Here is a 27,883-nt window from a genome sequence, read left to right as displayed (position 1 = left end):
TTGGTCTAAAATGACAAAATAGCAATAATAAATGCACACAGCAATTTGTGAATTTACAGTATAAGTGTACAAGAAAGTTTTTTTCATGGCTAGCAATATCATATATGGTTTTGGGGTAGACATAAATAAAGTTATCACACTCAATGCAGTGGTAGAATTTATATTATCTATTTCCAGAATATGGAAACTAATACATTTTCAGAATCTCTATAAAAGAAGTTGAAAAAAATAAATTGGATTTATGAGACCAACTAATCAATTTTAAAATTATAAAATTATATACAACCATTAGAAAGATAATGTTAATAACAGAATGATAACAAATTAACACATGTTAATTAATTATTTATTGCAACAATTTCATAAAACATGAAATTCATATATCATCATTATGGCTAATTCCAAGACATATTATAAATTAATCTCTTTCAGACAAACTTTTGAATATATGTTCAATTTTATTCAGTTTAACTGAGTAACCAAATCACCCAAGGTAAATGAACAGGAAGTACTTGGTGATATATACATAAGGCCATCAACATTCAGCAGACACATACCCTATACACTGTCTTCTTTTCTTCAGAAACATATTAAAAATGCTGAACATATAACTTTATACTGTACATACCTACAATACTGATTTGAATATCAAACAGGGTTTTCTTTACAAAATAAAAAAATACAAGGCTGATGTTGATGAGACAAAGTTCCCAAGTTATACTGAGAAAAAAAAACATATATGATGCAGTATATCACAAAATGAAAAGGGACAAGCTCAATACCAGTACAAGTATGAAGTAACAAATCTTTCTGTTTTATCATTTCATAATTTATCCATACATGTAGTGTACTTGTGGCAATCTTTTTCAGTAGTTTCAAAGAACTTCTGTTTGCAGTAATGATATCAGTCATCCTTGTTACACAAGGTTATTGGACAGTTTTAAACCAGGAATAAAACTGGTTTACCTACATAAATCTGACAGATTAAAGCATCCAATTCTCAAAAGATGATGTCCTTTTTTTAACTTCATCAAGTTTTATCCTTTTTTGTCTTATGTTTATGTGGTAAACGAGACTGTTCTAATGTTAATGAAGATGTTAGAATTTCCACCTGTACATCTCTTCCCTTCAGCATGTCTTTTAACTTCTGTATTTCTAATGCCTGATCGTCAATCTTAGTCTGCATTTCCAGTATTATCTGAAACAACAAATATTTATATCAATAAGGAAACAAAAACTTATCTGCAACTTTTGTTTTTTTACTTAAAAAAATTATGATCCCCAATTTGATTTAAACAAATATTGTTGTAAAGGAGATGACAAAATAAAATATTCTGAATCCAGATTTTCTCTACCTTAGAGAGTTAAATTTTGAAGAAAAAAAATAACTTGATTGATAGCTTTGAGAGAAAAAATGTTTCTGCTTTGCGTGAAAAAAATTCTGACTCAAAAAAACAACAGTGCACATGCTGAAATTGTCTTGCCTTCTTTACTAACCATTCATATTATGTTGATATAGTTCTAAATATAAAGTATTACTGCAACTTTCACATAAACTTATCATGATCCAAGAAAATGAGGTCAAAGGTCAGATAAACCAAACTGGAAATACATGTACACCTTACAATACACCAAATACCAGTAGGCTTTAAATATTGATGACCTATTGTACAATGTCTTAATCTGACCTCTTTTTACAGAACATATATAATTTTAAAAGAAAATATTTTCTTTGAAACGGTCATTACAGAATGTTTGTATATTTTTCTTCTTTAAAAAATTTATACACATACAGAATTTTTTTATAAACATTTAATGAAGTTTAATAGTAAAAGTTACATATAGTACCTGATCTTTGGTCAAAAACAATTCACTTTGTAATAATTCCTTTGTAGTTGGCCTGTCTGAGTGCACACTATTGGTCATCTGTATCACAGCTTTTGCCTGAAAGATAATATTTCAAAACATTCAGCTGTACCAGCTAAATACAAGCAATGTTAAAAGTTTACATGGATAATAAAGGTATATACCTGAAGGATTTAACACTTATTACCAGCACATCAATTACCATGACTGACAATGGTTTTTTTTTCATTATACATGTACTATGTATTCATTATAATTCGATGAATACCAATTTTTCGAAGGATTTAGTGTGTACAGCTGAACCACAAAATTAAATGTTCAACGAATAACAAATTTTCTCAAGGCCTGTATACAGACTTTGGCAACACAATGAAATTAAATATCCAGGAACATGTAAGTTTTTATTATTCCACAAAAATTGGTACCCATGAAAAATAAGTGAATACACAGTACTTTTATTTTATGAAGTTTCATTCACAAAAGACAACTTCACTGTACAAGCAGATTAAGTTTGTTTCATAATTTCAGAAAAAAACTGATTTGTAGTGACCAAAAAAGTGCAACAAAATTTTAAAACTGTGCAAAATGTGGAAGCATATATAAATATTCAGTTAACAGGAAGTTGTTTAGTCATTGTGTTTGTGAAAACAAATCGCTCAGTATAGCATGCTCATATCAAGCTTACTACAAAATTTCAGGAAACTCTGATTTGTAGTTACTGAGAAAATTTGAGATAAAATTTATAGATGGAAACTTGGACAGACAGATGTTGACTAGTAAACCCTCTTATTTCTTAGCAAGGTATAATTATGATACATATTGAAAATGTGATCATACTTGTTCTGGCCAATGTTGTAAGATCTGTGCATCTATTTCTCCCTGTCTCAGCAATTCTAAACTTTTATACTTTTCCATGTCAGTTTTAAACCAATGAAACAGTTCATATAATATCACGCCCAAACTGTATATGTCACTCTGAAATACAAAATAAATAGTTACTTATGGTTATCATTGAAATGAATTATTGCTGTGATTTATTGTTAAAAAACAAGAATTTTACAATTGTCTGCCCATGTGAGTTTATTAACATTTATTCATGCATGAGTGGAGTGTGTGATGCTCTTAATCATTTAAATACATACAACTGTAATTCCAACTGGCTATTTTTTTTAAAATTTACTAACTATATAATTTGTTCTAGTTATAAAATTTCTCAACAGATTGTTTAATTGAGTTAGATCAATATCAACTATTTCATGCATAAATAGACAGGGATGATTCCACTATATAGTTTAGGGCCGCTTAGCGGCCCTTAAATCAGCCAGCGGCCCCCCAAAAATGTACATGAAAATGAATTCCCAATTCAGGAAAATAAAATAAAAATCGATATGTCTAGAAAAGTTTCTGTCACCGATTAAGGCAACTATAATTTTTCATAGTTTGTTGTCAAAACGTTTTAAAATCCGGATAAGAATGCTGTTTACGATCGCATTTTATTAACAACGATTAAATTATGTCAACATGTGGCAAACAATTTTAGCAGCCGAATTCAATTGATTAATATGTTATGGGAGTATTCGATCTTGTAAAAGCAGATCGCCCAGCAGGTTGATAAAAATGGGTGTCAAAGCAGACCTCGGCAGAGAACAAATTCAAATTTTGATATAACATTGATGGATAAAGTTTAATGGGCGCCGACCTCGTAAAAGCAGATCGCCCAGCAGAGCCGGTTATATAATATGATGAAAATTGTTTTGTAAAAGAAATTATTTCCTCAAAAGACAAAAGTTTGAGCGTTTTTTGAAAATAATGTTGATGATAGACCAATCATCATGATCATGAAATACGATGTCATCATTATGGAACTATTTCAAAAGTTTTGAAGATGATCCAAATAATTTTAAAGATCACTGGTTCAATGCTTTAAATATCGTATCAATTAAGTAAATGAACTTCTGTAATTGCTTTTCTGAATTCCACAATTGACCAGTTCAATTTGAAATCCATTTGAATCAAGGTAAATTTATAGAGATGACCTACTGTTGAAAAATACCTGATGAATGATTTTATTCAGTGGTTTATGCTAGCTGAAATATATGTTTTTGTAATAGGCTTAGGTAACTATAGCTAAGTTGATAGACTAGTGCATCATGTTCAATGATATTCATGTAATAACAGTAGCCCATCCAGAATTATTCAAAATGTTACAACTTACATGAACATCAGTGTACAGGTTAAACTTAATAATATACATTTTCCGTTTTTACAGGAAAATAATGTTGTTTCGTCATAGATTTTATGCTTAAAAAATCCCAATAAGAATAAAAATTCCCAATTTGATGTTCAAGGGACACATTTGAAAACACCTAGAATCATCCCTGATAGAACAAGAAACACTAAGACTGTTTTGCAAGATAGGTTGACCAGGATAAAGGGTACAGCAGGTAGGAATTTTGTATTTCCCCTGGTTGGTTCAGAGCAGGATATTCTCTTAAAACAGGCTACTTATTGACAAAAAAAAGAGCTGAGACAGTCGTTATTTTTTTCACATACAGAGAGCTTATCACTATAACAACAAAAGGCATAAAATTTAACATCTCAACTTTGACAGCCCTATCTAGCAAGGATTTAAATGCAGACTAGGAGATCTAGAGGTCTAGGTGACCATATTTCTATACCTAAGTCAGCCTAAGGTAGCAATACACAGTTAGGAAAAAAACTTAAAATTGACACGCAAAATATTTAAACACCCTCTTTCCCCTCCTGTTTAACAAAGAAGGTTTTATATGTGTGTTATGCATGTATATACTTATAGAAAGAGAATCTTCCATAGATTTGATTTCTAATGGTCATAAGGGTGAAATATAATCCGTCTTGGGTGTAACCATGGCAACAATCTGCATTTCTTAGATACAAAATATAGCAAAAAAGGGGGGTGAACATGTCACAAAAGTCTCCAAAATTTGGTCTAAAGGAAAATTTCAATCAATTACAGTGATACCTTTCCTGAATCCATAGGTTTATATCTATCAAGTGGTCCCAAAAAAATCATATGCTTATCTGCTCGTTTTTCCATAAAATTGAATTGAAAAGATCGAGCGCAAAATCTTTGTTGATAAACACTACAATAATGTATGGACCTATGAACGGTACGGATAGGAAAATACGGACTGTCAATCATATAAATGGCCTATAAAACATGTTAAAAACAATCTTAATGTTCATATAAACCCACTAAGAAGGCTATATTATTCTTCAATTATCAAAAAAACAATTTTATTGTACAAAAACTTTCATATTTAAAAAATTCACAGGGGCCATAATGCGAAACTAAACTTCTAACTGTGTATTGCTACCTTAAGGATTAACATTTTTTTTCCCAATTCCACTTTAAATGGATTTCTGTTTTCTACTAGCTAAAACGAGCAAATTGGCCTGCTAGTTTTGAAAATCGGTTCAGAAATAAATATTTTATGAAGGTTAGCAGTTGACACTGAAATGCAACAAAAAAGTGATTTTATGAAACATGCCATGTCAAAGTGCATTTTCTCCTTTTTTTGTTAAATTTCTAAAACTATACCTTCTAAGCCTGTCTTTTCTTGTTTAAAAACTTAAATTAACCTTAACAGTAGACAAATTTTACAAGTTACAGCTATTTTAAAGCTCTAGAATGTCAATTTTGTTGTGTATTACCATACCAAAGCCTTGGTTAAAATTTAGTAAATACTGAATTCATTTATAATAGCGGGAAAAAATTTAGGCTAAATTCATGCTAAATTGTGACTTTATACTTGCTAAAATAATAAATTTGATTTAGTCGCATGAAAAAATATAAAGCGTTCTCTTCTAAGGTTTCTACATAACGCGCAATCTTCTTTTCCAAGGGGTAGCCAATAAAGTTTCAATTTATGACGGAACCAAGTCTTTGTGTCAAAATGTCTATATTGGTTGCTAAGGACAATAAACAACAAAACTAACATATATTGTCATTCTAAAGGTTGTTTCTCCCTCAGAATTGTATCTATAACCTAGTTATCAATAGATTTGTGGTATGATTTGTCTAAAAAAAAGCAATTCTTTGCTTTGTCAAATGCCATAAGGTAGCAATACACAGTTAGGAAAAAAACTTAAAATTGACACGCAAAATATTTAAACACCCTCTTTCCCCTCCTGTTTAACAAAGAAGGTTTTATATGTGTGTTATGCATGTATATACTTATAGAAAGAGAATCTTCCATAGATTTGATTTCTAATGGTCATAAGGGTGAAATATAATCCGTCTTGGGTGTAACCATGGCAACAATCTGCATTTCTTAGATACAAAATATAGCAAAAAAGGGGGGTGAACATGTCACAAAAGTCTCCAAAATTTGGTCTAAAGGAAAATTTCAATCAATTACAGTGATACCTTTCCTGAATCCATAGGTTTATATCTATCAAGTGGTCCCAAAAAAATCATATGCTTATCTGCTCGTTTTTCCATAAAATTGAATTGAAAAGATCGAGCGCAAAATCTTTGTTGATAAACACTACAATAATGTATGGACCTATGAACGGTACGGATAGGAAAATACGGACTGTCAATCATATAAATGGCCTATAAAACATGTTAAAAACAATCTTAATGTTCATATAAACCCACTAAGAAGGCTATATTATTCTTCAATTATCAAAAAAACAATTTTATTGTACAAAAACTTTCATATTTAAAAAATTCACAGGGGCCATAATGCGAAACTAAACTTCTAACTGTGTATTGCTACCTAAGAGTGGCATCACAGATTAAAGTCGTTTATCAGTATAACTAAAGATATCAAAATGATCATTCATTTTACAAACGCAAGATATCACATTACAAAGCATACATTGAACATGACACAGATTTTAATTCTTCTTTTTCAACCACTGTTAGGATGAAAAATAAATCTATAGATAGCTCATTGATCAAAAAGGTAACCATTGAACCCTTTTCAGTCTATTTTAATGTACATTAACAATTTTACCTTATTTGTATAAACCGATCCTTGCAGTTGTTCAGGAGCCCCATAGGTTGATGTTCCAACTCCAGTTGTATGTGTATCCCAATAAAATTTATCTGAAGAAAGAAAAGATAAATTGGTTCTTATTATTCTATGATATGTTAGCAGAATAACTTTGTGACCTTGGTGACAGGCTGTCTTAGTAGTTTATTAACTGTATTACTTGCTTACCAACACTGATATTAAGAATTTGAACCCTGCACATGGTAGGTGTATTCAACTCCAATCTTAATTGACTAGGATTGTCAGTTTTCCTGCCAAAGGTCAGGGCTCTCTGCATGCAAGTTTGCTTCCTGCTACAGTAAAAACTGACCGCAATGATGTTGCTCAAAAGTACTGGAAGTGGCATTAAACACCAACAATCTATCAATCAGAATACCTTTATCTGCCCTTACTTTCCATAATAATTTATGATAAGGCCAAATAAAAATATATGTGTGGTTCCAGTTACATACTTTTGAAAAATAGGGTTGGTAGGTCTGCAAATTTTAATTAATTTTTCTAAATTTTATTTAGGATTGTCAAAATCCGGAAAAAAATCGTGTGTTTACCGAAATTGTTTCCAGTATTACACACGTCATTACCGGAAGTCGGCCATTTTAAAAGTGTTTAGTTGCAAAATAAAGACAGTCATTTACGTTTTTCATTAATTTTGTTGCATTTTGACAACAAATTGTTATGAATTCTTGCATTTTACCAATAACAGATACTTCTTATGGAAATTCAAATGACAGAAATCTACGAATTTTATATTATTTTAATTCACAATCCTCAAAATTAGATTGTTTGAAATTTATTTTTCAGAAATGAAAAAAAGTTCTAGGGTCGGGGCTAGGGTCGGTCGGGTTACTTGAACCACACATATATTTTTAATTGCCCTAATAAATGTTTTTATTTATATAGTCTTTTTTTTTATCAGCCTTGACCATGATATTGCTACAACTTTGCAGATTTAAAATTAATATATTTCAAGGAATACATGTAACATACCTGGACATTCCAAAGGTGATGGTGTTAACAAAGCATCTTCTCGTCCAGAATTTCTTAAATCATCTTTAGCTAATCCAAAGTCACCTATCTTTACATGAAGCAGATGACCTTGAAGAAATATATTTCTGGGCTGAAATTACAAAACACTTTGAATATCATAAGATTAATCCACATATCAAGGAGTAAAAAAGTTAATCCATATATATCTACCCTGTAATAAAAGTATACTGTGGATTTTTATTATTCATTTGATACCATTTTTTGTTGATTTAAGGAATGACTGTAATATTTTTTCTGTCTATGAAGAAATAACATAAAAAATTTTGCGCACACTGAATAACAGTGTGCACCACATTTTTTATGTTACTTCGAATAGACAGAAAAAATACTACAGTCCTTTCTTATAATTTAATTCTAAATTCAATTTTAAACCGTAGAAAACCATGAAAAAACGTTGATGAGGTCACAGTTACATGACTAAATTATGTCTATGGGATGATAACAAAATAACGTCAGCCAATCAGAAGACGCGGTACATTCTAAATTAAATTATTTCTATATATAAATTAAAGATGATTTCAAATGTTCTATAATATATAACTGTCTTGTATGCTGACTTCAGCAAAACGGTGATATCAAATAAACAAGAAAATACAATTTTCAATCAATTGACAATGATTGATAAAAAACTGATATTCATGAATTTAAAAAAAAAAATTCCACAGTGTACCCTTTTCTAATTTCTAAGCATGCTTTTCTATTGTCAAGAAAGGGTATAATAATTAGGCATATACAAATGTAAATTCGTACTCTCATGAATTTAATACCTTATTACAGCATCAGACATGTATCTTGGAACTTTTGTTTGCAGTGATTGATTCTAAGAGATATTCAATAAAATTTATCTTGGAACTTTTGTTTGCAGTGATTGATTCTAAGAGATATTCAATAAAATTGATAGTCTAGTTCTTTTTTGTACAATAAATAAATCATTTTATCATACATATCTGATCAATGTTCTCTAGTAAGGTGACATTTCAATAAAATCCAATTACACATTTTAAGGAATTAGGCTTGTTTGGTAAAATAGACATGTTGAACATAACCTTCGGAGAAGAAGTAAAGTAAAGTCTTCTCCTTCAATTGTACCTACTTTCAGATCTCTGTGTATCAGACCGTTGGAATGGATAAAGTCTACTCCTTTTACTAACTGTTTAAATATCCTCATGTTAGCTGCTGCATTTGTCTTAAACTCTGAAATAAAAAAGATAAAAAATATAACATTTTGATATTCATTTATTCTGAATGTTGAACAACTTTTACTAAAAAATTGACAATGAAATGTACATGTATGTTTTCCCAAAGCAAACATATGAATGCCAATATAAAACAACAAAAAATTCAGTTAGTTGCTGCTTTAATTGACCAACAAGAGTATGCATGAATATCTATTTGTTATGATGCCTAAGATTGATTTTATCAATTGTCATGCATGCAATTTCTATCATACATTTGGAATTAGTTTTAAATTCATTGAAATTTGACAGGCTCTAGTGATGTACCACAGTTATCATTGACCATTAAGAAAATTAGATCCAAAGCCTTTTGTCTCAAATTAAAAATTTACTCAGTGCTGAAAGTTCAAAATTTGTTCTAATGAAACAAATTCAGTATTGAATAGTTTGATTTTTGAGTCAATAATATCATACTCAACATTTTCATGACCACAAGGCCAGGCCTTGCGGTCATAAAACTTTCGAGTCAGTTTTTTGTACTCGTACTCGAAAATCAACCAATCAAAATGCGGGATTTCATGTTTCGGGCATGATTTTTGTGCTCCGAGCACTGAGCAAAGTTTTCTGCCTTCAAGGCCAGAGCTTCATAAAGTTTTTGGAAAACATATATATATTAGACTGATTCTGTTATACATAATACTTACCAAGAAAAGAACAACATTGAGTATTTCTTTTCTGCATGTATTCCCTGAGTGTCAGACTACATAATTCCATTTGTATAAACAATGTTACATGAATCTGAATGAAAATAATACAATAATGTTTTCATTAATAAATATCATTTTTGTCACACTACATGACTACCAGTACACATAATGAGGATTTATTTATTTTGTTGGTGCTATTTTATAGTAGTTTCAGACAACTTGCAATTGTGTGGCTATTTGATTTCGTGAATTTGCAAAAACTGCATGCAAGCTTATAGAAAAGTTTTCATTGGTTAAACATTCTCCTGTTTCTATGAAATCCACTAAATCTGGTATTCCATGAGTAATAATTATTCTACAGTAGTCCACAGGGTGTAAAAAAATGTATATGAAAGGAGTAGGTCCGGTAAGGACCGATTTTGGCCTCAAATTTCAGGTTCATCTGACGAAAGATTTTGACCACTTTTTAAACACTTAAGTGTCTATTTCATTTGAATCAATTAGTTTATGTGAAAGATTTTAACTGATTCAGTCATTAAAAACGATCCGATTCAAGCTCAAATATGAATCAAAGAGTTGAAAGCTCTGAAGAAAAATGACGCCACTGTCTCTAATATTGGGATAGTATTTATGCAAGTCTTGATTTTCACATACCGTAATTAGTTTAACAATGCAACATGTCTCGTAAGCATATAATTGATATTCGTATATATATATGTGTGTGTGTGAAGTGAAGGTGACAACTGGCTGTTTTTTTAAGACAAATGAATAGGTCAAGACTACCTGAATTGTACAAATAAATACCATAGAAAGGCTTGTATATTTCTCACTGGTACATAGTCTGAATCCGGGTCCGTTCGCGCCCACTCATGTTCGCCCCCTTTCACTTTCACACCCTAAATGTTCGCACCCAATCTTAATTGGTTTTGTGTTTAATAACTCTGTAGGCAAGTGTTTTCTTATAAGTATAATTGTTGTCATTGTCTCAAAATAAAGTGAGACAGCATTTTTATTTGTGTTGAATAAATCTTAATCATGTTTTGGATAGTGTATTGTTAAAAATAATAATAATCCTTTCTAATTAAAGTGGTATTTTGTCAACGTTTTATTTTGTGTTGAATAACTGTTAATCATGTTTTGGTTAGTGTATTGCTATAACTTTGTTTCATTGACTTCTTTCAAAATGAAGTGAGATTCTGACTATGTTTTTTTCTGTGTGTTGAATAGATTTTATCATGTTTTGGTTATAATAGTGGATTGCTATATTTTGGTTGCTATATTTTATTGTTTCGTTGTTTCAGATCAAAGGGACCAAGCTGTTAAAAACAATTATCTTTTGTGTTTTTCCTTTAAAATCTTCAATGTTTTACTCATACCAAGCTATAAATACATTCAGTATTTACACCAAAGCAATTTTAAACAACAATCATGATTTTCCAATTATTCAACTTGATTTTGAATTAAAATTGAGCGCAAATGAGTAGAGTGCGAACGGACCTTGGGTGCGAAAGTGTATTGGGCGCGAACAGATCTGATACCACAAAATATTAAGTAAATAATCTTTTTGTTACTGTTATCAAAGGTCTAATGAAACTCAGGTAATTTCAAACATTTGTCAAAGAATTCTAGTCAAACTGGCACCTGGACAAATCAGCACCTGGTTAAATCGACACCTGATATAGTCAATTCGTCACCCATGTTAAATATATATTTTAACTGTATTTTAAGCAAAAAGAGTAAAAATAAGTAAGGGGTTGCCAGAATTTTTTTCAGTATTTAAGCAAAAAGAGTTAAATACTAACTTTCACATTTTTGGGTGTTCATTGTACATTTTGTATATATTTATTTTTCTCAACTAAATGACATTTTTGGTGTATTTTTAATGATATATATATGAGTAGTCAAAATAATTATTACGTCTAGCAAGGCTTTTTTAATTTTATTCTGGGACACCTTTCTATGACCGCAAGGCTATGTTAATTTTTTTCTGGGACGCCTTCCTAAGAAAGCCTTCCTACGAACTTCGTAAGAAGACGTCACAGAAAAAAAATAAAATAGCCTTGCCAGACATCATAATTATTTGGACTAATACATGAGATATTGGATATTTTTATGCATTATTTAAACCAGTTGAGCATTTTACAGGATTGTTTGTTTAATGCTTTTTAAACTTTACTGAAAAAAAACACCTTAAATTTGCTTATTATTTGGCATGAAAGTTTGATTTATTGAAAGGGACTCATAGTTTTCCATTTTTTTTTAATAATTGTCTAATTGTTAAAACAACAGCTTGGGTAAGGGCTTCGTTGTTTACCTTTATACACAACAACATAATTTCACTTTGGTTTCGTTGTTTACCTAAATACACAACAACATATTCACTATGTTCTTGGTAACAGTTATTAATTAATTGAATAGAAAATATTATAACAAATATTATTGGATGCCGAATTGACGTCAAATAGGTGCCGATTTGACTAGATGCCAATTTAACCAGGTGCCGACTTGACTTGTACGTTTCAATTCCTCTGCGATCGTTTGCGGTATTTTCTTGAGAAAAACCTATTTTCCATCATCAAAGAGAAGAAGAAACTGCTTGAAAATGATTCTGGAACGCTTCATGATTGTTAAAATAAGTTAAATTCACTCAAAAAATAATTTTAAAACTTGCGATGTTTAAACAGGAAGTTTCAAAAGCACGTGTAAAAAAAGAAATTAACCGGTGAGAGTGGAAATCCGTACATAACAGATATCACTATAGTATGACTTTGAAAGCAAAACAGTTCCATCCTTTGGTAAAACAGTCTTTAATATACCTATCACATTAATGTTTGAAGGGTCTTAAGCTTATTCAAACCATAAAAGTCGGTATGAAACACCAAAACGGAATGAACAATAACCGATTACGTTTTGTAGTTTACAAATTCTAAACTGGTTCCCGTCAAACTACAACACTTTGTCCGAGTGTAGTGGAATACAAGCAGAAACCAGTTAGTTTGTAAAGTGGTTCCTGGCTGATTACTACACAATGACCTCTCATGCATAATTAATGATAACACAAGCAGATTCCAGTTTGTATAGAAAATAGTAAATACGAAACCAAGCTCGGTAGGCAGAGAAATGTAATGAAGTTCAGGTCGCCAGTAATGGAACAATGACTGCGTCATTTTCCAAAAATCTTCCAAATATGCCAAAAAATGTCACTTTTCAGATGGTTTTTGTCAAAAATGAAAGTGGCCACATCCGTGTTCATCCTCAACCTTTATATATGTTATGTATTATTATAAAATACAACTTACATTTCAATTCTAAGAATGAACACGAATGCGGCCACTTTCGTTTTACACGAAAACCGTCTTAAATTTAACTAAAATGCTAGAATTGTGAAGATTTCAGTAATTTAGCATGACTTTATGGTGCTAGCACCCGATATATGTGCATTGTTATGTCAAAAACAGCCCATATTTATGTAACTTAAGCATTCTGCTGTCCAATAAATAACTAAAAGTTTACATTTTAACAACTTTGTAAAACTGCTATATTTTGGGGCCAAAAAGGGGTATTACTGGACCTACTCCTTTAAAATACTTAGGAATATTTGTTATAGAGGCTATGTCACAGTATTATCTTTTTATCTTTTTACTTAAACCATACATGTTTTAAAAGATTCTCTTCAACAAAATGTAGAATGAATTACACTATGAAGGTACCAACAATAAAAATCTTAGTTTTTTGTCATCAGCAATTAAAAATGAAAAAAAAAAACGTGATTATTTTATAGACTTGGTTCAGGTATTTTTGTTGTTAGATTCAAAGAAAAATCTGTAGTGGTTAGCCCATGGGACTACAAACACAAAGATTCCTGGTTCATCCATGTTCTTGGAGAAAATTTCAGGGATTGAATTTTCGTCTCTCCCTTGACACCATTTGCGAGTATGGTCTTGAGAAACAATGGTAGTCTGTCAGAGGGAGGTTATAAATGGCTGACCCATGTTAAGAGAGAGCAATATCCCTTGCAAATAAAAAACACCCTTGTTAGATTTCAAAAAAGAGCAGGATAATGCTGCTACAAGGCAGCACTTCGTCAGCAAAGTGTAAAGGGATTAACATGATTAATATAGTTGAAATAACTTGTTCCCCAATCCACTATAAATAAATATGTTTAAAATAAACATAAATTTGTTTATGTAGATTAAACCTAATCAGTCCTCCACTTTCACTAAAAAAAAATTAAAAAAAAATATATATGAAGTATATAATCAGTCAGGGGACTTACTTAAATAAGTGATTTTCTAAATCACTGATTCAAGTAACATTATTTCCATAAAGGTTGGAAGTTAGAGTTGTCTTTCTTTAATAATCACCTATTTAAGTAGTACAAATTAATCACTAGAAGAAGTGATTTAATTTTATTAGAGCTTTAAAGATAGAATACTAATGATCCAGGGACTAATTATGTTTCTAAACTTATCAGAACCAACATCTGTGTTGTCTAGGATGACCAGGTCATTTCAGGTGATGACCTTGTACTTAATCTAGGATAATGACATAAAAATCACTTGTTTAAGTATCAGACTTCAATTTCCTTCCCAAAAATCACTTCTTTAAGTATCATTCTTTTAATAACCCCCACTAATTTCAACACCCCCGAACAGTGAAATTTTTATCGCGAACAGTAGAATTTTATTACATAATCTGAAAGATGAAACCTTGAACTTCACAGGAAAAATACTCCCACTGCTGGGAAAAATCTTTTAAGAAAGAACAGTTCATTATGTAAAGCCATATTATTATAGCATTTTTTCAACTAAAATAGAATTTTCAGCTAAATGATAGCATCAAAGGCATAAACCTTGCTACTTAAAAGAACCAAAAAGTTCTTTTTTTTTTAATTTTACTAATTAAAAGATATTATTTAAACCTATGTTTTTAAAATTTTGAAAAAACTACATAATCCCAATTTGTGACAAAACCTCAAATTTGCTACTCAAATAAGTGATTTAAAAATCACTTATTTCAGTAAGTCCCCTGACTGATAATCAAGCGACTTACTCTGGAATGGATGTTATCTTCACTGTAATGATGATAGCCCAACATAACCTGTTTATCATGTGAATGGCCATGTGACTTACTTTAGTGATATAAATCATGTGACTTACTCTGGAATGGATGTTATCTTCACTGTAATGATGATAGCCCAACATAACCTGTTTATCATGTGAATGGTCATGTGACTTACTTTAGTGATATAAATCATGTGACTTACTCTGGAATGGATGTTATCTTCACTGTAATGATGATAGCCCAACAAAACCTGTTTATCATGAGAATGGTCATGTGACTTGTTTCTACATGTTAAGCAATCACAGCTGATACTTCTCCTAATTCTACCGGGTCTATCCCAAAAGGTATCAATATGTGATACATCGTCCCATGCTTGTCCAAAATGACTTGTCTTTTCATTAAACTCAGATTCAAAGAATTTAGAAGTACAGCTATGTTTCGGAACAGTTTTATGAATAACTTTATCACCACTTCCACTGTTTGTGTATTTACTTTCTTTGCCTCTGAGCATTTCACATGCTTCACAGTAATCCGACTGTGACATGATTTCAACTGGTTCCCAACTGTCAGTTAATTCAACCAGTTTAGGTAGGCTGCTGGGGTTGTTGTCCATTGAATAGTCATTGTCAAATTTAACATGAGAATCAAATATAATGCTGTCCCCCAAATCTGTAGACTTGGAATGATTTATTCTGTAAATAGAAACACATGTTATACTATCATTCAATACTTGTTTTGGTTCTCTAAAAGCAAGACACACAAAACCTCAATTCCTATCTACAGTATTATTTTTCTCCAGCCTTATACATGTTATACATAAGGATAGTCAACATGGACGTAATTTCATATTGCATAGATTATCTGTTTTTCTGCATAAAGAGGTTGAACATCAGCTGCATATCATAAAAATGTTCATTAAATGGACTTGAATCCTGTAATTCAGTGGTTGTCGTTTGTTTATGTGTTGCATATTAGTTTTTCGTTCGTGTTTTGTACATAAATTAGGCCATTAGTTTTCTCATTTGAATTGTTTTACATTATCATTTCGGAGCCTTTTATAGCTGACTGTGCGTTATGGGCTTTGCTCATTGTTGAAGGCCAAACGTGACCTACAGTTGGTAATTTATGTGTCATTTTGGTCTTTTGTGGAGAATTGTCTCATTGGTAATCATTCCACATCTCCTTTTTTTTATATTTAAACATACAATGATGTATTTTTGGACAAACATGATATCACCACTGAAAATTAACCCGCTGTTTTAACAATTATCGGAATATCTTGGTGTTGTTCAGATCTTCAAGAACAAACATTTAGGGTTACAACAAATCAGGAACAGCAAAATTTTCAAATGAGTTAACATGATGAATGTGTTCTATCCCATCTTGGCAGTTAAAACAATTCAAATAACACAATAATCAGAAACTTATGGTTATAAACTTTAGAGCATGTTTTGAGTTCAACTTCTTCAAAATCAACATGGTCTCATCTGAAATATTTGCAAAATGAAAAAAAAAAAATTTGGTTTAAAGTAAAAATAACTAAAGTTATGGATTTTTTTAAAATACTGAAAAACATATTCCCTAAGAGAAAAAAATAATCAATTATGGTCTGATCACAAAATCCATTAAAACTCTATTCACCACAACGTTCAGACTTAATTGCAGCCCTAATTTTATTTTGTTTATAAACAATTTCACCATACTGAAAACAATGTTCTAAGTACCTGCTCTCTCTACTGGAAATACTCTCATCTGAAGATACAACTTTAGTGCCAGGAATATCTATAAATATGCAATGATATATAATAATACCAATGTACTGTTAATTTAGAAAAGATTGTGATGTTTTAATTTATGCAAACAATGAGACATTACTAGGTTTGCAATAATAAAAAGAAGCATTCATAATTTCAGTGATATTCCTTCAAAAACATTTTGTATTTCCAATTCTGATTTGGTCAGAGTTCACAGGTAAATAATAATAAAATTTAATTTACACATTATTTTCTTAATTTACAGTAATATACACTGATAAACTAGGAGAAAATGGTTAATCATTTTGACGATTAATTTACTGGATATAACTAAAAAAAAATAAAAAAATAGAAGTTTGGTTAAAGTTTACCATAGGCATAGGTATCAAAAAGTAAAACAGTAAACTTAATTGGTTATAAAGTGAATGTGTACCATGGGAAGATAGGATTACATAGGTTCATGAAAATTTAATAATACTAGCAACTTCGCAGGTACCTTGTCAAATATAACTTTTTTCATGCACCCTATATAATCATTTCATATATCCCTTGTATGGCAACAACTTCCAAGTCTTTATTAAAAGTAACACGTTTTTTAATGCTACAAATATACATTTGCACTGCTGGTGACTTTTCATGTAAACTCTGACTTATTTTCTGTTTTATTAAATTTCAAAATAACATATACATGTACAGTAAAATGTATATCAAGACTACTCTTATGTGAAAATAATGATCCTACTCTTATCCTTATAATAGGCTAGGTTTTAATAATATTTCACATGAGAAATACTCAAGAGGCAATCTTACTCCAAAAAGCATTAGGATTTTCTAATCTTTCACTTTTACTATTTAATCTATTGTATTACCAGGTCTGAAGTCTGTTGAATATTCCAACCATGCAGCGTTATATCCTACAATGTTAGGGTGCTGTAGATTGGCCAAAGCTTTCACTTCTCTTAATACCTATAAAATGTTCACAGAGATAACATACAGATTTATAATACAAATATCATGACATGATTTAAAATAGAGTTTAATGGAAAATTATATGCAATAATCGATAATAATAATTGCGATGAGGGTTTCAAAAGTTTTTACTTATTGTAAATTCATAAATTATTGCGTGCATTTATTATTGCAATTTTGCCATTTCAGACTAAAATTCAATTTTGATTTTTGCGATATTGAGAAAAATCCTGTTTAATTCATATAAAAAATTTCAAAATGTGAGTTTAAATTACTGCTATTTTGAACCTTTCGCATTTTCGCAATAATAAAAACATCGAAATAATTTTTGAGTTTCCAGTATACATACAGGAGAAACGATTTGGGATAATGTGCTAATTAGAATCATTTAAAATGTTTCCATTCAAATAAATAAGCGTAATCTATAACTGACCTTTATACATACATCATTCTTGCCATTGTAAGTTAAAATGCTCTGATGGTGGGAGTTTACAAGGACCTTGACTGGCTATACAGCCCTTGAACGAACAGATTGCCCTTATATTATTTGACATTAACAAGTGATTAAACTTATTGGTGACACCCCGTGAAAAATACATGTGAATTTCATTATCACACATTAAAAAAATTCTTTATAGTTTAACAGTGGTAGCAGAGCGTATCCACAGTGTCTGAACTTCAGCTCACTAGCAATTTTCATACTCTAATTTTTTAACTGAAAAAATATTTCATCAAATGCAGTAATTCTTTAATTATATATATTTTGCAATTTTATCATGCTAAAATCATTAAGACATGCTTATACAATCATACTAAAAAATTGGTATGTTATAAAAAAAATTATATTAAATGGTTACATAGTTGATAAAATCTTTTAAAAAGTATTGCAATTTTATCAATACCACAAAAGGGAGATAATTCAACCTTAATTTAATATTTTATTCAACTATTAAAAGGAAGAGGTACCTAGGATCAGTGCCTAGGATAAAGATGCTAATCTGTGTAAAATATAATTTAGGGAAAAGCTGTTGCCCATATATATTTTGACCTAAGAATATGTGTAAAATAAATCAAACCAAAGACTTCACAATTTGTAGTGCTCCTCAATTACTTATCTGCTCGGAAAGTCTTTCTGTAATCTTGGGAGCTAGTCCTTAAATTCATGAGTTTATTTGTGTTTTTTTCCCTCCACATTTGTACTGTGGAAAAGTTTGTATAGAATTCTGAACATTCAGAAATGATGTGAGGTTTCATGACATTTCAATAGATGAGGGCCGTAATGAGATTACCCGTACCTTCATTATGAATCGCGAAAAAAAATCTTGCTAAATGACGTTAATAGTAATTTTTTTCCCAAAATGACAGTAATGATAATTATTTATATAATTAAAACATCTGACAAATCACTATAAGGATATTTTGAGGGAACACAGTAATAATTTAACCAATTTGACGCTTACTGTAGCAAAAAATGACCGTTTGACACCTAACAGTAAAGGGCATTACTACCCTCAAAGATAAGCTTTTGGAGATTACCTTCATCCAGACATCTGGTTGTGAATGCTTGAACTTTATCTTTTTAATGGCATATAATCTTCCATCTAATTTATGTTTTGCCTGTAAAAAAAGAGTTATTTTAAGAAATACATCTAAAGGATATAAAGAAATATCTTTGTGCATCTAAACAATTAATAAGCAGCTGCTCCACAAGCGCATGATATGCCCGTCTTCTTGTGTGTGAAGTTTTATGCAATAATCATAAATAGTTTCTGAGATACAGCTCGACATGTGACACTCCCCCCCTTTTTTTTTAACAAAAAAACTCAATTACTCTAAATAAATTTTTTAAAAAACACCAAAGAGTATGCAGATCTTCAGATTAATATAACGGAGAAGTGTGTAAAGTTTTAAGCAATAATCATAAATCGTTTTTAAGATATGGTGCGACATGTGCAAAAAACACACCACAGTTTAGGTTATAAAGTCTTGTAACTCAAAAAGTGTAAATCTTATTTTCACCAAAAAATATAGATTGTTTGACCATCATAAGAAACAACTATACTAAGTTTCATGAAATTTAGATAAGGGGTTCTCAAGTAACTGTGTGACAGACAGACAGACGCCGGACACTTGTACACAATAATACATCCCATCAAAATCTTGATGGGCGTATAAAAAGCACAATAAAACTTATGTGTAACATTAGCACTTAGTTGTATTATATGTAAAAAATTAAAGCATATATAAAAATAATTAATCAACATAACTTTCCAATTTCTTAAATCAATTGTAATCTGTTAAAATATTTCTTAATTTATTTATTAATTATCCAAATTATAGATTGAGAGGAGAGAAAACTTAAACAAAAGGTCATAATTTGCCTTTTCAATAGACCATCTCACTTTTGAATAAATTTCTTTATAAATTTCCCTCTTTTTTGCAAGAAATATTAGGAATACATGTATATGCCTATTTCATGGAAGACTTTTCCCCCCAATCACTGATTATTTAGAATTATTACTAGATATTGCAACAGTACTTCATATTTTCATTAACATTTTGCAGTGTTAGTTATGACAACTTTAAGACTTAAGATATCACTCTCAAATTATGTAAAATGTATTGTTCATACAAATCAGCTACAATATACCTTATAGACAGCTCCAAAGCCTCCTTTTCCAATCTTTTCTTCTTCTGTGAACTCTGTTTTATATCTGGATGTTTGGATCTGAAGCAAATCCTCAGTAGGTACCATTGAAGTCTGTGGACTCAGTCTTTTAATATAAATATAATTATAGTATTGTTAATGAGATTTTAAAACATGATGAACAACTATACTGTATTCAGTAACTAGAATATAAGGTTAGCAGAAATTAATTCATCGCAATTTGAGGGGAAGTTGTTTTATTAATTTTGAAATGCAAATCCGGAATGTTTGAAGTTGAATGTAAACTGTATTTTTTATATCATATTTATATTAATATGTTGTAAATGATCAATGGCAATTTTGAATAGCCATATCTCTATTTTTCTGGACAAAACCTCCTTCGAAGTTGAATGCCATGCTGGAAACTTTTAATGTGCCAAAATGAGATGTAATAAGTGCCACTTTTAGTTTAGCCACAAAAAAAAATTACTTTATAGAGCTATTAAATCATAATCCCTATTTATACTGCTTATTCCTTGAAGGACTTTTTTTCTGAATTAAGAGTTTAAATGGAGAACTGTGAATTCATTTACTTTCATGGACTATGGAATTATTGTATTTTTGGGGATATGCGATTTCATGGTTTAACCAAAAACAGAATACGAGCCCATTTGTACTTTATTTAACATTGAAATTCATAGTTAACCTATTTCATGTTTCTTTAATCACTCTGTAATGTTTATGTCATGTTGTAATTAATGTTATGCTCTTAATGGGCCCTTTAATTTGGAAAATAAAAATAAAAAATATTGTATTGTATTAAATATACCCACCAAATCCATGAAAATTGGTATTTAACAATTTCAAAATAATGAATCTACAGAGGTTCATGATCATTATCCGTACCTGAGTATCCATAATATTTGCCTAATCTTTTCTTAAGGTGGTACCTAACACTACAGGGAGATAATTCTGTAAAATCAGCTAAAAGTTTAATTACGATGCGTTGTTAAAGGAATTTTACGCTTCTCAATGATCAAAAGAGTAGGTTCAGTAAGACCACTTTTTGGCCCCAAAATATAGCAGTTTTACAAAATTGTTCAAATATATACTTTTAGTTATTTATTGGACAGTAAAATGCTTCTGCTAAATAAATATGGGCTGTGTTTGACAATACAATGCACATATATTGGGTACTAGCATCATTAAGTCATGCTAAATTACTGAAATCTTCACAATTTTAGCATTTTAGTTATATTTTAGACGGTTTTCGTCTTAAATGAAAGTGGGCGCATTCGTGTTCATTCTTAATATTGAAATGTAAGTTGTATTTGATGATAATACATAACATATATAAAGGTTGAGGATGAACACGGATGCGGCCACTTTCATTTTTGACAAAAACCATCTGAAAAGTGACAATTTTTGGCATATATTTGATAGATTTTTCATATTTATACTAGAATCGGGGCGTTTTTAATGAGTAAATCAGATAAAATCTTTTACATATACTTATTGAATCAACTAGAATAGACACTAAAAGTGTTTAAAAAGTGTCTAAAATCTTTCGTCAGATGAACTTGAAATTTGAGACCAAAATCGGCCCTTACCGGACCTACTCCTTTAGTGTTTGTCAAACTGCTATATCACCAGTGTAATTTTTTTGATAAAATGGTTGGTTCAAATTTTGAAATTTTGAAATTTTTGTCAAAAGGTCAAATTAAATACTTTGTGAAAATTTAATGAAAATTAACTGAGCAAAATTAATTTTTCGTGAAGGTGCTGGGTACCACCTTAAATGTTCTTTGAAGACTTATACATCAGTTCTAATTGATACAATGCTGTTTCTTTTATTACAACTTATCTGTAGATAAATATTTTATCTTAATAGCAACAAACCTTTTAATCTGTTCCATGGGTGATGTCGGTGAAGGAAGAGCTCTCCTGGTCTGAACAAAGTAAAAAACATATCAATTTTAGTATTTGATCATAAATTCTGTAATTTCATACTTTTTTGTGTGCATTGGAATAAATAGCGAGATTAATTGCAGAAATTTCAGGCAATCCTGCATATAATAAATCTTTAAAGTAACACATTTCTCAATTATAAAAAAACATTAGAAAAATTTCTGAATAACAGTAAAATTATTAAAAGACAAATTATTACACAAAAAATTATATTTATTAATTTTATTAATTTTTTTAATTTGATTGTTGTATTTTGAGCATCTATGGCTCAACAAATACTCATTTCCTCAATCATCAAGTTTAATCAATCCAAAATTCAAGAAAATTTCCAAATATTTGCACAATTAACCAACCTTGTCAATTTTCAACATAGCTGTATGTAAAACATGGTCCATAAAAAGTCTGTATTGTGATCTAACACTGTGCATCTCATCTATAGTAGTCAATGCTGGAACTACATTCAGGCGAGCAAGATGGCTGCTTATAGCTGAAAAATATATTGAGAAAACTATAATTGGTGTGTGTATCTGAAGGCAGATATCAAAATGCAAATTCAGTTGCAATACTCCTACAGTTTTTATATGCATTAAAAAATCAAAGAGCTTGTAAGTGATATCTGTAAAGATTGCTACAATTTATCAGTGGGAAGTAAAATTAAATGTTGCATTGGTTGTATTTGATTTAACAGCAATTCTAGACAAAGGAAGATAACTCCAAGTTTTAAATTGAGATGACTTTAACAATGATAAAATTGAGAAAGGAAATGGGGTATGTATCAAAGCGTCAACAACCTGACCATAGAGCAGATATCATTTGTAATTTTAGAGCAGCTATTAGATTCCTGCACCTTGAAAAAGTTATGTAATTTTCTTGACAAGTGTAACATCATTTTGTGCCTTGAATATCTGAACATAATAATTACATCGATAAATTTCTTGAAATGTTCATGGATAGGATGTATAGAATTTTATGATCTGATCAGTGCACTATATTTTGTGTATCAAAAAGGTAGTGATAAGTCTTGGAAGATTTAGATATCGAGTCAGTCCCATAGGGTTTTTATTGCATTTCATGCAATCTTTACCTAAAAACCACAATAATTTCTGAATTCACAGAAGTAACAATAAATATGCAAGTTCATTTTATATGGTAATTGACTGTATTTAAAATAACAATAGTTGTTTATCAACATTGATTCGTCTATCAGGTGTACTTGTTTCTTTTAATAGGTTAAATATGTAGTCACTTATAGAATTCTCAATCTGTGTATTAGAATCTTCTAATTTTTCACCATACCTTTGAACAGTTCTTTCCCTTTTTCTTCATCTTGAGCATACATAAAACACAATTGTTCCAGTATAGATATCATTAAAAGATGTGAAGGGACAGTTCTAGGCACAAGTCCTCCGTTACATGCATTAGGTACTTCCTTGCGACTCTCTTTGCTGGAAGTCATACTGGCTATGTCTGAGTCTATAAAAATAAAATAAATGTCTTATATGACAAAAGATTTGACACAGGGAACTATCAGGGCACTTCTGAAAGTGAAAACTTGTCTGGCTTTGCTTTGAATACATCTACAAAGTCACTAATACATGTACTTTAGGCAGTGTCAAAACATTATACTTTTAGTCTAGTATCTCTATTTGTTAATTGTATAACCTACAAAAATGTAAAAGGCAATGACAAACTTCTATACAGATTTTTTATTGTGATTTGGCTTTACAATATATGATCTAGACATGCAAAGGGGTGGTTTATGCATAAATTGTTATCACAGAGATATGTCTTGCTTTTTTGTAATTTTGATGATGCAAATGTTGAAATAAAAAAAGCAACACTTTAACATGTAAATATTCAAAGTCAATGACTTTGACTTACCACTTGTGGTTCACCATAACATAAACCTTATCACACACTTATACATTGTTGACACCCCCGCCGACGCCGGAAACAGCATTACTACATGACCTATGTTTCGCTTTTTGACTCCGTCAAACGACACAAAAATTTCAACTGATTTGACTGTACCACATTGTGTACATGTACTTTATCTGAGCCATTTATTGCTCGCCTTTATTTGTTTATCTTGTTTTCTCAAGGAGTTGGGTCTTGATGGTTCAAATACATGTATGTAACATGTACCGTATATTATACTGTGTATTTTCAGTATTCCTGCTATCCTTTTTTATGAATTATACATGTAGGCGAAAATTCTTGTCTTTAAATGACGTTTAATCTATCATCTTCTAAAACATTAAAATCAATAATATCTTACCATCAAAGGTTCTAATTGAAGTGGGCTTGTATCGCTGAAAACTCTTTGAAATTCTGGATTTCATGCTCTCATCATTATTCTGATCCATAATATTCTACAAGATTTTACATTTATTATAACTTATAAGGACTGCTTTATATTTTCTTTTTATACAAAGAATTGCAGAAAATGGTCTAACAATTGCAATAATAAGATCTCTCATTTTGATAACTGAAACTAAGATCAGTACATGCAGATTTTTTTAGTAACTCTATTTTTGTCCATTTGTCATCTTTATATGCATGATATGTATCTTCATAAGTTTGTTTGTATAATATTGGTTTAAATATTCCCATAACCATGATAACAATTTCGAAAAAAAACCATGGCAGGATTTCAGCAAACACCCTGACCATGCCAACCCAAGGATAAAATTTTAATGATTAGTGAGGCCAAAAAAATTCTATAAATATGTTTAGACATGGCAATAAACACTGCATTTGGAGTGTGGAGAAGCATTGTAAAAAAGCTTCAAGCTTTTTTAATTTAGGAAACTTTGAAATAGCAACAATTTTTATGTACCGTATTCAAATTTACTGGGGACCTTGGTCTTTGTCATGAATAGAAATATGAATATCAAATCATTGAAATGGGATGTTCCTCTCATTATGTGTGCGGCTGCCTATAATTATTAATAATATAATTTATAATAATATATGTCTCATTGGCACTCATACTACATCTTTTATATCTATAAAATATACATCTTGTATCCAAGAACAGTATATAGCTTGCGACTTATATCATATTTACAAGTATGTGGGCAACCGACAATTCAATTATAAGTAGAGACAAAGAGAAATTAATCTTGAAGCCTTCTTTGGTGATCAATGCACTTAATACAAAATTTGGTGATCAATGAAGCTTAATACAAAAATTTATGATAAAAGAGATGATTTTTCATTTCCTATTGTTAATTATCCATTTTTAGATGGTGACGTTCCCTTGTCACCATCTTATGGTGTTTATATATCTCAACTTGTACGATTCGCTCGTGTATGTAACAATGTATTAGATTTTAGCGAGAGAAATTTATGTATTACTGAAAAAATATTACACCAGGGTTTTCGATATCACAAACTGGTCAAAACATTTACTAAATTTTATCACCGGTATAAGGAAATAATTCGTAAATATAACTCAACATGCAGACATCTTATACGTTCAGGTATTTCACATCCAAAATTTTATGGAAATATTCTTTATAAAGCACAAAAATGTCAGTATTCTCCTCAGAAACTAACAAAACCTTTAAATAGACTTATTAAAAGGGGATATAGTTACGATACTGTTGTCAGTTCATTAAAGATTGCATATTTTGGATTTAACATTGATTCACTGATAGGGTCTTTGCATCGGAACTAAACACATTTATTTCTAAAAAAACAGTTGTTGGCATGACACGGGTTATGTTCTTCTCATATATTTTATGATAGTATGATACTAAACCCCTAACGGGAGGGATTGTACCTGATATTCATATGATGAAGACATAATCTTTCAATCAGTTTAATTGAGGTCTGGAGCTGGCATGTCAGTTAACTGCTAGTAGTCTGTTGTTATTTATGTATTATTGTCATTTTATTTATTTTCTTTTGTTACATCTTTTGACATCAGACTCGGACTTCTCTTGAACTGAATTTTAATGTGCGTATTGTTATTCTTTTACTTTTCTACATTGGCTAGAGGTATAGAGGGAGGGTTGAGATCTCATAAACATGTTTAACCCCGCCGCAATTTTGCGCCTGTCCCAAGTCAGGAGCCTCTGGCCTTTGTTAGTCTTGTATAATTTTAAAATTTTAGTTTCTTGTGTATAATTCGGAGTTTAGTATGACGTCCATTATCACTGTACTATTATGCATATTTTAGGGGCCAGCTGAAGGACACCTACGGGTGCGGGAATTCTCGCTACATTGAAGACCCATTGGTTGCCTTCGGCTGTTGTTTGCTCTATGGTCGGGTGGTTGTCGCTTTGACATATTCACCATTTCCTTTCTCAATTTTACTTAATCGTATTTTTAGCATGCATCTGATAACATTGGCCAATGCGTCATGCTGGTTAACTGCTGACTGCTACTGCACTAGCAGGTGGGCTGCCATAATTGTGGGTCTCATTGGGGTCTAAGCGTGACTCAGGTTTGCTGATTTTTTGTAAGCCTCACATTTGAAAGTCAAATTACATGTATTGTGCCGTGAAAACAGGAAGTGAAGTCTAGTGGGACACAGGAAATTACAAAAAAAATGAAAATTGCTTACGTACATAGTGTAAGCGGGATACATGAATCTAACAAAAGAGTAAGCAGGATCTGGGATCAGATCCCCCCCATAATTTGACAGATAGGACAACATCCCTAATGCGCCTCAAAATGAGGAACTCAAAAGTCATGTGTAAAGAAAAAATCTCTGTGTAGTGATATTGGACATGTTTCTATTTTATACAAATGACTGAGCTTAACCATTTGTGGTGATTAGGAAAGTAGAGGAACATAGAATAAATGTGTAAAAACTATGGAGCTATTAAATGTGTTCAAAGTATTAAATTTTCAAAGAACTTATTGTGTTAAAAAGGGGATATTTTACCACAAGGAGCCACATCACGAAAGGATGTTCGGGGTATGCTAATTTATGGAAAAAGTAATCTCACTTCGTACCCCGAAAATTTAACCACATATGTGAAAATGTCACAGTTTCGAAACGAGCTATCATACATATCCAAGTTTACGATATGGACTGAGCTACAGAAAAACACGTTACCATTACAGCCTATGTAAAAACAATTAAAGATACTGACCCAGATGCCTGTCCTGACCGACTTTCAAACATACGCGCTCACACAAAATCATGTAGAAATATAAATTTTAAACAAAATTACCATAAATATTACCAGGTTTGTACCATAAGTGAGAGCAGAGAAATTGTTTTATATGTCACTTTCTTTGATTCCCATCTGTCTCTGAGATCTTTCTCCATGTCCTCATGCAGTTCCATGTTCCTGAACATTCTAACAATATCATGGTCTATAAATAAAAAAGAAATTTGGAAAATATTGCACAACAGTGTCCACACATCAATATAAAAAAAAAACATCTGTCCTGACTACAAATTACGAATGCACAATACAAATCAGTTAAATAAGGAAGCATAAAAGATGAGCCAACAGTGACCTTACTGTAAAGTTTGCAGAAAACAAAACAGTTTCTCTGGAGTTATTTCCCATTTGAAAGAGGGACCATTTCAAAATGTTATTTGATTGATTATTGCATCATCTTGCAATTACCGCTCCATCATCAAATTCCATAAGTTTCAGATAAGACCAAATTAATGAGT

The 27,883-nt window shown here is 30.8% G+C and overlaps 1 protein-coding gene across 3 annotated transcripts; it reads right to left on the bottom strand.

The window, feature by feature from the left end:
- Positions 1-794: 794 nt before the first annotated feature.
- On the bottom strand, positions 795-27,874 carry LOC143079362 (eukaryotic translation initiation factor 2-alpha kinase 1-like). 3 transcript variants are annotated; one of them, XM_076254635.1, is made up of 19 exons: positions 27,726-27,874; positions 27,429-27,573; positions 24,518-24,611; positions 23,536-23,712; positions 22,593-22,726; positions 22,171-22,220; positions 20,275-20,398; positions 19,161-19,241; positions 17,525-17,621; positions 16,626-16,683; positions 15,152-15,593; positions 14,890-14,937; positions 9,835-9,928; positions 9,049-9,149; positions 7,896-8,025; positions 6,870-6,961; positions 2,704-2,841; positions 1,849-1,944; positions 795-1,198 (listed from the first exon to the last, which is right to left on the bottom strand). In XM_076254635.1, exons 2-19 carry the CDS (start codon positions 27,429-27,431, stop codon positions 1,031-1,033), a joined length of 2,127 nt encoding a protein of 708 aa, XP_076110750.1. In that variant the 5' UTR covers positions 27,432-27,573; positions 27,726-27,874; the 3' UTR covers positions 795-1,030. The 3 variants fall into 3 exon arrangements, with proteins under 3 accessions (XP_076110750.1, XP_076110752.1, XP_076110751.1); XM_076254637.1 differs by having other exon boundaries at positions 27,441-27,573; XM_076254636.1 differs by lacking the exon at positions 14,890-14,937 and having other exon boundaries at positions 15,104-15,593.
- Between the last annotated feature and the right edge of the window lie 9 nt (positions 27,875-27,883).

This window comes from Mytilus galloprovincialis, chromosome 6 (genome assembly GCF_965363235.1).
Source record: "Mytilus galloprovincialis chromosome 6, xbMytGall1.hap1.1, whole genome shotgun sequence".
NCBI classification, from domain to species: domain Eukaryota; kingdom Metazoa; phylum Mollusca; class Bivalvia; order Mytilida; family Mytilidae; genus Mytilus; species Mytilus galloprovincialis.
This window is presented reverse-complemented; position numbering and strand designations above follow the sequence as displayed.

Coding starts and splice junctions, on each gene's coding strand:
- LOC143079362 (XM_076254636.1), bottom strand. Junction 22,727..23,535: donor AGGGAAAGAACTGTTCAAAG/GTATGGTGAAAA, acceptor TATATTTTTCAG/CTATAAGCAGCCATCTTGCT. Junction 1,199..1,848: donor TGTTTTTGACCAAAGATCAG/GTACTATATGTA, acceptor TTGTTGTTTCAG/ATAATACTGGAAATGCAGAC.